This window comes from Crinia signifera, chromosome 5, assembly GCF_055691185.1.
Source record: "Crinia signifera chromosome 5, ASM5569118v1, whole genome shotgun sequence".
NCBI classification, from domain to species: Eukaryota; Metazoa; Chordata; class Amphibia; order Anura; family Myobatrachidae; genus Crinia; species Crinia signifera.
Window position 1 is genome coordinate 105,434,307 of NC_139221.1, and position 12,749 is coordinate 105,447,055.

Here is a 12,749-nt window from a genome sequence, read left to right on the forward strand (position 1 = left end):
CCCCCCCCCCCCCTGTGTGGGCCTGCACCACCACCCTACCCTTGCAAATGCCAGCCTGCCCCACCTGTGTAGTCTGCACCCCCCTGCTAGTGCCAGCCTGCCCCACCTGTGTGGCCTGCACCCCCTGCAAGTGCCAGCCTGTCCCACCTGTGTGGCCTGCTCCCTCCTGCAAGTGCCAGCCTGTCCCACCTGTGTGGCCTGCACCCTCCTGCAAGTGCCAGCCTGTGCCAACCTGCCCCACCTGTGTGGCCTGCAAGTGCCACCTGTGTGGCTTGAACCCCCCCTGCAAGTGCCAACCTGCCCCACATGTGTGGCCTGCAATTGCCAGCCTGCCCCAACTGTGTGATCCCCCCATACTGTCTGCCCATTTGTCCATCTTTGCCCCAGTCCATCCATATATTCATAGATGCAGCATATGGTGCTCATTCCAACCATTTTCCCCAATCTGTACTGTACCTCTATGTCCGTCCATCCTACCTGACTGTCCTGGCAATGTCTCTCCTGCTCACTCTCTTTCTCTCCCAGACACCCTTTCTTTTAGTTACGCCCCTGGCCATGGGCATTACGGCGTGTGGTATTATATGTAATGGGCATTACGGTGTTTGGTTTACCGGGTAATGGGCGTTACGGTGTGTGTGGTATATGTAATGAGCATTATGGTGTGTGGTATAGTATGCAAAAGGTTTTTCGGTGTGTGGCACAATGTGTAATGGGCATTGTGGCATGTGTGTATGTGTAATGGGTATGTGACATGTGTAATAGGCATTATGGTGTTACTTTTTGGCGCTCACTGTCACTTTTTTTGTGGCTCCTACATTTTCATCCTGGCTCCTAGATTTTTTCTAAATTTGTCAAGCCCTGGTCTATGCTGAGATCTACTGCAATATGCTATATTTAGTTACTCTGCAGTAGGCTGCCATATAAAGAGGTATTATGGTCTTTTCTAAGCAGGTAGCATTTAAATGACAGCTGTTACTGTGCAGAAATGTATAGTGCGTTTTTTTTTTTTTTTTTTTTTATAATTTTTTATTTTATTTTCTTATATTTCAAAACATATATACCAAATATACATATACCATATACATATTCGCAAACAAGGCATTTTCCAACATTTCGAGATGTGAATTAATGTCTCTTAATACTCATCCAACAACCACATTTTCTCTTATCAGTTCGTCTCCTCAAGAGGTTTCCTCCTCTTAGCAAGTTTTCCTCTTTATTTCAATACACATTATTCTATCTTTTTATATACAGAGAATCTTGCTACTTTTCATGCTCTTTCTATATACTTATATACAGTACCATGCCCTTATGTGCGATCATTCTACTTGTAAACTATATTTCTAGTGTATGTGTTATCCTATTGAACCTAACCCTTGTGATTTGACTAGTGTAGTGTTACTCTAGCAGGTATTCAATACTTTAATTCCCTTTGTGCAGCGAATCCTGTTTTGGATTCGCTGCACAATCGCCGGGTTCCGGAGGGCTGCAGCATTCGCTGCCAGCCCTCCCTCGCCCCCTATTCAACGCCTCAGGGGCTTGCTGCCCCTGGCGGCGAATTTTAACCGCAGGGAGCCGAAAGACGGCTGCAGGCAGGGAGATGTAAGCCTCCCTGCCTGCGCCGGACACTGTGGAGGTGAAGGAGGGCTGTCGGGGACACAGGGAGAGCCCCCCAGAGCTGGCAGGGGGCTGTGTTAGGGAGCCGCTACACACTGGTCCCGATCGTGCATATGTAATGATCGGGATCAGTGTGCAGTGAATATATGAATATTAATGAGCGGCTCCTGGCTCGGCCCCCTGCTGGTGAATGTGTAAAAAAAAAAAAAATATTAAAATATATTCATGTGCTGCAAGGACATGAATAAAAATAGCATGCCCCTTCACAGAAAAAAAATCTGATTTTTTTTTTTTTTTATTTTATTTTTTTTACACCAAAATAAAGATAAAAAACGCTTTATTTTCAAAGATCACATTCCAGTTCACCTAAAAAAGATGATGAATGTAAAATGGAGAATCCTGGCGAAAATCCCTGGAGAAAGCAGTTCTCCACTTCAGCAAAGGAATACATTCTCGGCAAATTCCACTGAAAACCCCATTGAAAACCACCGGCGAATCGCGGTGAATCACAAACGGCAAATCGCCAGCCATTTGCTCTTCATTTGCAGCGAATTGTGTCCATTGAATAGGGCGAATTGTTTTTTCTGTGAGAAAATTCGCCAGAAAACAGGCAAATTGCCAGATTCGCTGAAAAAAAATGTTGAATCAGAGGCATTGAATACTGGCCTCTGTGTCCTTTAATAATTATTCCCTCAGTTTCTCTTCAGTGTCTTGTGATCTATATAATACATTTAAATAAAAATAAATAAAATATTATTGTGTAGTGCGCTAGAGGTCTTTATCAAAGATCTCCTTTTCTTTAGCCTAAAACCTAATACCGTGGTTTTTATGTGATATACTGTGATCGCACATTCCAGGCATAATATACTTATTGAATCATTCACTTACCTCTTCACACCTTGTATTTACGCTTATGTATATCAACTTATAACATAACTCATACCACTTATTAACCACACACATTAGGGAAGGAACTTAATCCGATTCTAACCATATATTATGCAGGCATACCCTTCGTTAACTTTACCTCCATCTATTTACTAAATGTATGAGGTAATTTTATCACTTTGTTAGTTATTCACTTCATATCATCCACAGTCTTATTAATGCATTAACTTTCTCCTATTCCCAATATTTCTTAGTACATTTTTATTTTTTTATTTTTTTTAATAATCCATTTTATGTATAGTGCGGGTTGTTGGAATCGTACATCAGAACAGTGCTAGTTGTGACACACTAACTCTGATTATTGACATTTTTGATCTTTGCGGTCCCATCAGGAGCTTCACTAGCACTACATTTATTCTGTGTATATCATACAGCCTCTTAATGATCATCCTTTTTATATACTGTATAGCAAAGTCCAAAAAGCAACCTTACTTATATGGTCTTTCCTAATCTTTTAAACCTTTACAGGGAGACAAGGCATTTCTGAGCTCGCATTCTTTCTTCAATCAAAGCCCCTAAAAAACTTTCTTGAATCATGGCTCCCTAGAGTATGCCAGGCCAACCTGTGGCTCTCCAGCTGCAAGTTCTAGCATGACCTTGTACAAGTTTGCTATTAGCGATTGCTTAAACTGTGGTAGGCCATGCTGGGAAGTATAGTTTTGGAATAGTCACATGTTGTCCAGTTGCCTTAGCTAAATCTGCATTATTTCCTCAGCACTCCCTGGCCAAAAGTTAGATTCATTTGGAAAAAGGTTGAGTAAACTGTACTTACCTGTAATCCTTAATCCATTATGTGGTGGTGTAAACTGTTGTGCTTCTGATTGCCCATATATTTGGCAGCCACAGTCACTGGTTTTGTCTATCATTGACCATACATTATTTGATTTTGTCCTGGACTACTAACCCGAGGCACCATTGCAAGAGCCGTGCACCATGAGGTGGCCTAATCACACCATTTGAGAACCACTGTCCTATGACATTTTGCTAATTTAAATAAATGACTATGGTCTGGTTTTATCAATTGAAGATCATAAAAAAAAAAAAGGTCACAATATATTTGTAATTTCTTTTTTTAACCGTATACTTAAAGTAACTTATTTTTCTTGCAGCAAGCTGAACAGCTGGGGCGTGAGGACCAACAGAGACTACATCGAAACAGGAAGCTTGTGCTCATGGTTGATTTAGACCAGACATTAATCCATACTACAGAACAGCACTTCCAACATATGTCTAGAAAGGTACAAGCCTCTCCTTTAGCTGCAGTTTTACACATGCAACTTATGTGCCATATACATATTCTACATGTAAAGAAACTTGCAATAATCCTTGATCCCTATGTAGTGCATCTGTCCACGCAAGCTCCTGGGATAATATACTGGAAAGTATGTTGGGTTCATCCATCTAAATTATTTTAATATATATTTTTTCTGTAATCGCTCCGACCTTTTCATGCCCTACTATCCACGTCGGCGTGGAGTTGAGAATAGAATAGTGTGGCGAGCGCAGCGAGCCACCGAGCCCGAAGCGTGGCGAGGGGACGCGGATACCTTCACAGTTATACGCGTCCCCTCGCGGGCTTCACAGGTATCCGTGGCGAAAAGCGGACACCTGTGAAGCCCGCGAGGGGACGCGTTTACCTGTGAAGGTATCCGCTTCCCCTCGCGGGGCTCGCTGCGCTCGCCACGCTTCGGGCTCGGTGGCTCGCTACGCTCGCCACACTATTCTATTCTCAACTCCACGCCGACGTGGATAGTAGGGCATGAAAAGGTCGGAGGACGCGTACCGCCGCCGCTCGCCACGCTTCGGGTTGGCGTGGATCGTGGGGTGGCGTACAAAAATTGGGGGGACATTTATGGGTTAATTGTGCCTATTTGGGCTCTGTAGCCCATTTAACATTGATTCCTATGGGAAAATCGCGGGCATTGAGGCATTGAATGCAAAATCGCGGTCAATCAGGCGTTTTAACATTGTTCCCTATGGGAAAATCGCGGTGATCGCGGGCATCGCGTCGCGGCCGTTTATGTACTTGCCGCGATCACCGCGATGGGCGCCGTTCTAGGTAAAGAGTACCGAAGAGATTAATATGTCAGGTTTGCTTGTTTTGTTATATGGTTTCCTTTGTGACCTTTATACACTGGATTGTATCCTGCATTCAAGTAGTTTGCCTCAGTGGAATTGATTAGAATCCTTGACTCATTCATTCACTAGCTAACTATATCTTTGAAGACTCTGAGGTGGAAAGTCTCAATAAATTAAGAAGGCATACAGTATAGTCGTCATTGTCCCCCTACATCATTGATGTAATTTATGTAAGATAAAGAAGCACTGTGGTTTCCACTGAGTCCAGTTTAGTGTATTGGTTAATTGGGAGCCCAGTATATAACAAACATTTAAATAAATAAATAAATCGTGGAGTCCTGTTTGATGTTTATTGTATTGAACAGGGAAGGAATGTAAAATAAATGACTAATGCTGTGTACACACAGTGCAATATGATTGCTAGCGATATATTGCTAGCAATATATTGCCAGCAATCATATTGCTCAGTGTCTCCTTTTCATCAGCGATGAAAAGGAGACACTGCTACTGTCAGGGGGTGGGGGGGGAAGCAGCAGCGTCTGCTTGCTGCTATCACGCAGTGGGGTGGGGGGGAAGACCCGAACGGAGGAGGGAGGGAGCAGCAGCAAACGCTGCTGCTATCACGCGAGAGAGACCCGAACGGAGGAGGGAGGGAGGGAGGGAGCAGCAGCAGCAGACGCTGCTGCTATCACGCGGCGGGGGCGAGAGAGACCCGAACGGAGGAGGGAGCAGCAGCAGAAGGGAATCCTTCTGCCGCTGATCTCCGCTGACCTCCTGCTCAGCGCCGGGGGAAGTCGCTGGTCGCAGGAGCATGCTCCTGCGACCAGCGACCATCAGGGGCTGCACACGGGAGCGCGCACCCGGCGATTCATCGCCGACAGCACACACAAATCACTGGCAATATGGTCGCTCAGCGACCATATTCCCAGCGATATGTGCTGACATTGCACCCGTGTGTACGCACCATAAGATCTCCTACTCATTGGTGATTTTGTGCATTGAAATAGTGTTTTTAATTGCAGCACAGTGCATGTGTTTGGATCAGAATAATTTCATGCCATTGTGTAGGAGAACTCACATACCCACTTGTGGTTTGACTTCTGTTTGGGTGCATCATTTGCTTACCAACTTGTTCCTTGTTAAAATATAGCAGTTTTTTTCTTTCATAACTGCTGACTTGGCTGTGAGTAGATAACAACAATTTTCCCCCCCAAAATATTTAATTTAATGGTTCGTAAATTTTGATCTGCAATGTAATGGTGTGTACACACGATGCAATTTTACCCTTCGATTTGACTGTATAGTCAAAATCGACTCGGCATCGCATGGCGATCGCACCTGTTTTTAAGCTTTGGATCCCAATGCGCACACCTATTCAGATAAAATCGAGAAGCCAAATAGTGCAGCAATGACTATATAGTGCAAATTGAATGTAGATAGTATAATTGTATGTAAATAGCACATGAGTTAACAAAAATGACATGGCAATCAAATCTTAAGTAGGGTACACACCAGAACAACCACGATCGTGTGATGATCGAAAAAAAAATTCCCTTGAACTTCCTGGCTCCTCCTGGGCAGTCCCCAGCTCGTGATTTGTAAAAACTGATTGTGTGAATAGGAATTATTTGAAAACATTAAAAATTCTGCTCTTTTTACATACAATCGGTCGCTAGACGTGTCAAAATTGGTGAAATTGAGCCCAGATTGTTCTGGTGTGTACCCAGCATGCCGAATAGCAAAGGTATCTCAGTGTGTGTACACACCATAAGAGTAACTTTCCACTTCTACAGTGCATAGGTAGAGTAGTGGCAATCTGGTTGTGACCCGTAATCTCCGACTAAAATTGGGAAATGCCACTGCATACTGAATTGTAGCAGCACTGCATACTGAAGAATTGAGTATGTTCACTTCCTTCACAAACTCCTTATGGAGCTCAAGAGAGGCCACTGGAGAGCCATGATCTTTTACAACTACAAAATCTGTGACAGCAGGTTGGTTTTGACTCACTGCGAACTGCTTTCTGATAGGAAGCACTATCCCGAAACACTGTATTGTAGTGGTTTGCAGAATTTTGGCTCTGGTGATGGTCCCTGGAATACTATGACCCATGACTATGATTTTCTCGATGATCACCAAGGACAGTGGTACTTCTGTGCGGGCTATAGTTTAGGTGGATGCCAGGGTGACTGTGTCCCAGGTATAGAAAGAGTCTCAACTCATTGGGATCCATCCACTTGATACTTCAAGGTTGGCATGAGAGAGATTTCTGCATGCCTGGTGCTGAGTCAGCTGACTTGGTGCTGCAATATGCTGGCCAGGTTTAATGGAGGTCTGGGAGTGTCAACCCAGTGAACCATGGGTCGAGGTACGCCACCACAGAAGGTCCTTTGAGCGCTGTGTGGTTAAGGAAGACTTCAGCTGTTTTTGTTGCCAAGATCATGTAGCTACAGTACCATTAATGCAGCAGCACACTGGGGACTTGTACATCAACCAATTCCTGCAGCATGTGCTGTAAGCTATTTCCAGACGCCGTCTTAGAAATGCACCTGCCCACATTTCCATGAAAGTGGAACATTTTCTGGCCTGTGAACGCATTTTCATTTAGAGCAGTGGTTCTCAACCTCGGTCCTCCGAGCTTACAATACATGTGACAGCCGAATAGCCAATAAGGTCCCAGTTTGAGATCCGGGTAAATCTGGACCTGCACATCTCTCTTCTAAAATCAAACACACATTCTAAATACATATTTTTTCAAGACCCGCACCCAATTGCTGGTATTGTGAGAAAAAAACGTGTGAATCTTTCTCCATTTGTAGTCATTTTCTAAATATGGGAAACAAAGATAAAAAAATTAACTGTGGGTTCCCCTTGATCTTGTAAATTACAGGGTTTGTTTTAAATGCAAATTGATTCACTCAGCAGCCCTCAGAATCAATATATGCCCTGCTTTTATCAAACGCTCACAATCACTTGTATGTGCTTGCTCAAGATCCAACCAGTTAGGGCACAATTCCATCCATGCACATTAAATATTTAAATGTTGCGACTTCAGATAGCTAGTTAATGCATTGTAATTAGTGGGTGGTGCTATCCAGGGGTGTATCTATGGGTCCAAGTGTCCTGGCAAAGTAAGTGACTGGCACCCCATACTAAAGTGTCTTACACATTGTGCCACACAGTAGTGATACCTATTACACATTATGCCACAAGTAAGTCATACATGCATACATTCTTTAAATTGGCTTGATTTTTGTAACACACACGCACTTAGAGTTGTGCTGTGCCTGGCTGGTTTCACAGGCCAGGATGAGGGTGGACCGATGCGGGGGATGCTGGTAGTTCTCAGAGACCACAGCTAATGAGCGCAACATTCCGACACTAATGTAACTTAGAAATGTTTTACGTTTTAATATTAGGCTGTAGTAAGGTTAATGACTTAAAATATTGTAAGCTTGCAGCAGGGCCCTCTAACCCCCAAGTCTGTCTGTTACCCAGTTTGTTTTATCACTGTCTACTATTGTAAAGCGCAACGGAATCTGCTGCGCTATATAAGAAACTGTAAATAAATAAATAAAATGTTATGAGCAAACACTTCTATGATCTCTGTAAGGGAAACGGTCATCTGTCAGATCAGAATTAGGTTGACCCCGGAAGGTCGACATTACTTAAGGTCGACATGGGCCAATGTCGACATGGGTTTAGGTCGACAGTCATTAGGTCGACATGAGTTTTTCACTGTTTTTTGAGCCGACATGTGCCGACAGGCGGTATTTCATGCCCCACCATCCACTAGGGCGTGGTGGGAGAATAAAATAGTGTGCCTAGCGTAGTGAGGCACCGTGCCTGAAGCATCGCAAGAAGCTACGGTTCAACTCCAACTGTGTCCATGTCGAATGTGTCGACATTCGGGGGTAAAAAAACAGTGAAAAACTCATGTCGACCTAATGACTGTCGACCTTGTCCCATGTCGACCTTTGACCCATGTCGACCTTGGGGCCAGTCGACCTTCCGGGGTCGACCTAATGACTGTAGACCTAAGTCTGTTTGGACAGATGTACCGCTTCCCTCTGTAAGCAGATACTAGTTTTGTAACGAACTGTTTATACACTACAACTCCAGTGTACTGAACAATGGTGCCATGTCTAGAATACATTTGTATATTCACAGATATCTAAAAGACTAATCCACTCTATCTGCATGCACAATCCACTGATCCTACAGCAGCGCCTGCCAGTGATGATTGACAATTCATTGTGGGATTGGGGAAATTAAGCATATTGAAAATTCCCAATTCTGCCTCCCCTCCGGGATTGAGTTTAATAACTCCAATCCCCTGACGCGACCATTGCTGGATAAAATATCTGGTGTAGGGGGGCTTCATAAGGCTCATGTTAAGGTGGGTTTAAAGACAATTTCTGTTCTCTTTATTTAAATGTACTACTTTTTCTGCTGCTTACGTGCACCATAAATCTTAGCATCTGTCCCCTGACTGGAAATTTGGGACTCATTTTATGCGTATAACTCCATATGTGTAGAGTGTCGGCACAAGGCACTGTAAAGGCATATTCACACATGTGTCCCACGCAGACCACAAAAGACTCTCCTAACTCTTTCATATCGCTAAGCCGGGTCGGACCTAGGGTTTCGATCCTGGGTCTGGGGCATTCACATTAAACCCGGGTCGCCGATTATACAGAGGCTGACCTGGGTTTAACCCTTCTTATATAACCTGAGTCGAATTGCCTGGTTGATTGGGTTATAAGCTTTTGTGCTTTCACACCGCACCTTGACCCGGGTCCACTTCAGTCAATGACATACAAATGTCATTGTTTGTCAGCTGCTTCTGAATGTGTCTCACAGATACAAATAATTTTAGTGGTGCTTCTGTAATTAATTATAATTCTTTTTTTTTTTTTTTTTACAGGGGAAGACAAATGTATTTAATTGTATTTTGCATGGTAAATGCATGCTTTAAGCCAGGCATGTCCAAACTGTGGCCCTCCAGCTATTGTGAAACTACACATCCCAGCATGCCTTGCCATAGTTTTAGCATTCCCTAATAGCAAAACTGTGGCAAGGCATGATGGGACTTGTAGTTTTACAACGGCTGGAGGGCCATAGTTTGGACATGCCCGCTTTAACCATTTCTTGATGGTTGAATTCTATGAAATGGCCCAATTTACAGTGATCTGGTGCATATTTAATCAGCAATATATTTTAAAAGGTAAAATCTATCTAAAGATGGCTGCTTTATTCTGCAGCCAAGTTTACCAGAATTGTGTTGCTTCTCAGAACTCAGACCTGATTACATAACCTCCTTAGAATGTATTAATAACACTCCCCAGGCATATAGGGTGGTATTCAATTGTTTTTATCAGCTTTCCACCTTGCTATTTCCAGAGGTTGCTGAGTTGATATGTCCAAAATGTGTGGCTAAACCTGACCTTAATGAGCATGATACGCAATCAGGGGTAGCCATCTCCAGTCCTCGAGAGCTACCACAGAATCACAAGTGAAGTATTTAGCTCCAGCTGTGGATTTTTCAAAATGTATCAGCTAGTAATGAGTGCACCTGTGTACCTGCGAGGTGAGCTGGAAAACGTGGACTGTTGGTAGCTCTCGAGGACTGGAGTTGGCTACCCCTGCTATAGCTTGGGCAGGGCCCTCCTATCTCTTTATCGGTCTGTTACTACCCAGTTTGTCTTATCACTGTTTCCAATTGTAATTCTCAATGGAATATGCTGTGCTGTATAAGAAAAAAAAAAGATTTATTTATACGATCACTGTAGACAGGAGATCAGGTGCAATATAACAATTGAATACAACCCCAAGGTTTTAAGTAGATAACATTTCATACTAATTTGTGTTTGAATTTTTTTTTACTGGAACTGTGCTATGAACTTTCAAAACCTTACTTGATGTAAGCCAGGTGCACTTACAGTAGTTATCTTCCTACTTTGCACATATTTTGTACCTGTATTCTTGGCACAAAATACACCCAACTCCGCTTAAACTCTTATCTGTTCTGCTACTGAGATTAAAAAAAAAAAAAAAAAATAACTTTTTTAATAGTGTTGTTTATTTTAGGCTCTTGTATGTAATTAACCCGCGTTCTGTTATTTTACAGGGAATATTCCATTTCCAGTTAGGTAGAGGGGAACCAATGCTGCACACCCGTCTGCGCCCTCATTGTAAAGAATTTTTAGAGAAGATTGCCAAGCTGTACGAGCTGCATGTTTTTACCTTTGGTAGCAGGCTTTATGCTCATACTATTGCAGGTTAGTACTAATATTCTAGCAGTTGCTAATATAAACTGAAATGAAAATGTTAGAATAGAGGTTTACTTTGTGTTTGAACTACTAATATTTTGCTATAATTTAAAGTGAATTAAACATCATATGTTTACTTCATACTTAGAACACAAAGACCTTTTCTTGCAAGAGTTCTCTGTGTTTGCTTTGCCAGCAACTTTTAATTTCAAATTCCAGTTAAATCCTCAATGTTTGGATGTAAAACTGGTTATATTTGAATTATGATATAAATATACTTGTATATATATTACTTGTATATAGCCACCACATTACATTACTTAAATAATTTCTCAGACTGGATGTGGCCACCTTGGTCAGAGTTAGATTACTTGTTATTCATTCCAGGCACCTGGCATGTGGCCAGTGCCTCCCTGTGATTAGATGCAATACCATCGCATCTTATGGTGCCCAAGTGCTTTTTTTCCAGTATTCAATGTTGCATGCCACCTGTGATGCCGCATCTGGTGCTGGAAGAGGACTGGCGGCAGGCTGCGGTGCAGAAGAGCACTGTGCAGGAGGGCTGGCCGGTGGTGGTAGTCTGCTGCGGGTGGCAGAATTTAAAAAAATAATACAAAACACTGGGCTGCCCTCTGGCTGAGAGCTCACTGAGCCCATCAATCAGAGGCCTCAAATTCAGGCGGCCGCTGATTAGCTGTCAGAGCTCTCTTGGCCAATCAGAGGGCCGCCCAGTCTTTCTGAATTTTTTTTTTTTTTTTTTTTTCAAATACTACCGCGACACGCCGGGCCTCCTGCTCACCGCTCCACAAAACCGCCGCCAGAGCTCATTGTGATCGATCGCATGTGGTTGAAAAACACATGGGATCGCTCATGCAATTCAATAACTATTTTGTGCAGCACATAATATCTAATCTATCGACACAACATTTGATCGGCGGGCCCTCGCATTGCATGTGTTGGGTGATGCATTCGATGTGCATACAATCCTTCAATTATACCACGATGCGGTCGAAATTGAAAGATTGTATGCAATATTGCCCTAGTGTATGGACACCATTACTTGACTAGAGGCGATATCTTTTACTATATCTTCTAGTGTTTACACTTAATATTGTTAACAATGCACGCTCCTGCGCATCGGCCACGTCTGGTGTCGTGTATTGTGTATGGGGCTTTACAGTTTAACTGCTTTTTGTTTACTAAAAGCAAATGGCAGGCATCCTGTACTGGTTTTACAGAAGTGAACAATGTTTTGCTACCCTACCAGGGGAAAAGAAAAATTCTAAATGTGCACTGTGTGTGTTTTGAACTAGATTGCATCGTATCTAGTTGAAAACTCATGCGATGTGGTAAAGCAGCGTGCGTTTTGAACTAGATGCGATGCGGTCTAGTTCAAAAAGTACTTGCATCACATACGTTTTGTGCCTTGCGATGCGCAGCACCTCTCAAAGCAGGATCGCACCGTTTATGAGCACCTTTACTCTTGAAAATGACTAAAGGCGTCAGCACTATATCAGATATATAGCAGGAAGTAGTTATGTTTAAATGGGACCACCAGGAGGGTCAACAACAGCTGTGCGCTACAGAGAAGACTCACTGCGTTGGAGCACTGAGGCAGACACCATCCAAAATTGCCGCCAGCACACCCAGATCACCAGGGCTTCTTCCTCCCTCCGAAGCTGCAGGGACACTCCGGAGGAGATGGACCAGCACACTGCAGGGCGCAAACGTGAGCTTGAAGATATACCAATGGAGCACCGGACTCCGGGAGGCAATATCACACGTCAGCGGAGACGCCACACCGAGGGATCCCACCGTAGGGGAGGACGAATT

At 43.4% G+C, this 12,749-nt stretch overlaps 1 protein-coding gene across 1 annotated transcript in view; it reads left to right on the top strand.

The window, feature by feature from the left end:
- The window catches only part of CTDP1 (CTD phosphatase subunit 1), a 148,753-nt gene that overhangs the window by 41,139 nt on the left and 94,865 nt on the right, over positions 1 to 12,749 (top strand). Inside the window, exons 4-5 of the mRNA XM_083187787.1 lie at positions 3,675 to 3,803; positions 10,775 to 10,925. Of these exons, the coding sequence (XP_083043913.1) occupies positions 3,675 to 3,803; positions 10,775 to 10,925 (280 nt within the window). The remainder of the gene's footprint in view (positions 1 to 3,674; positions 3,804 to 10,774; positions 10,926 to 12,749) is intronic.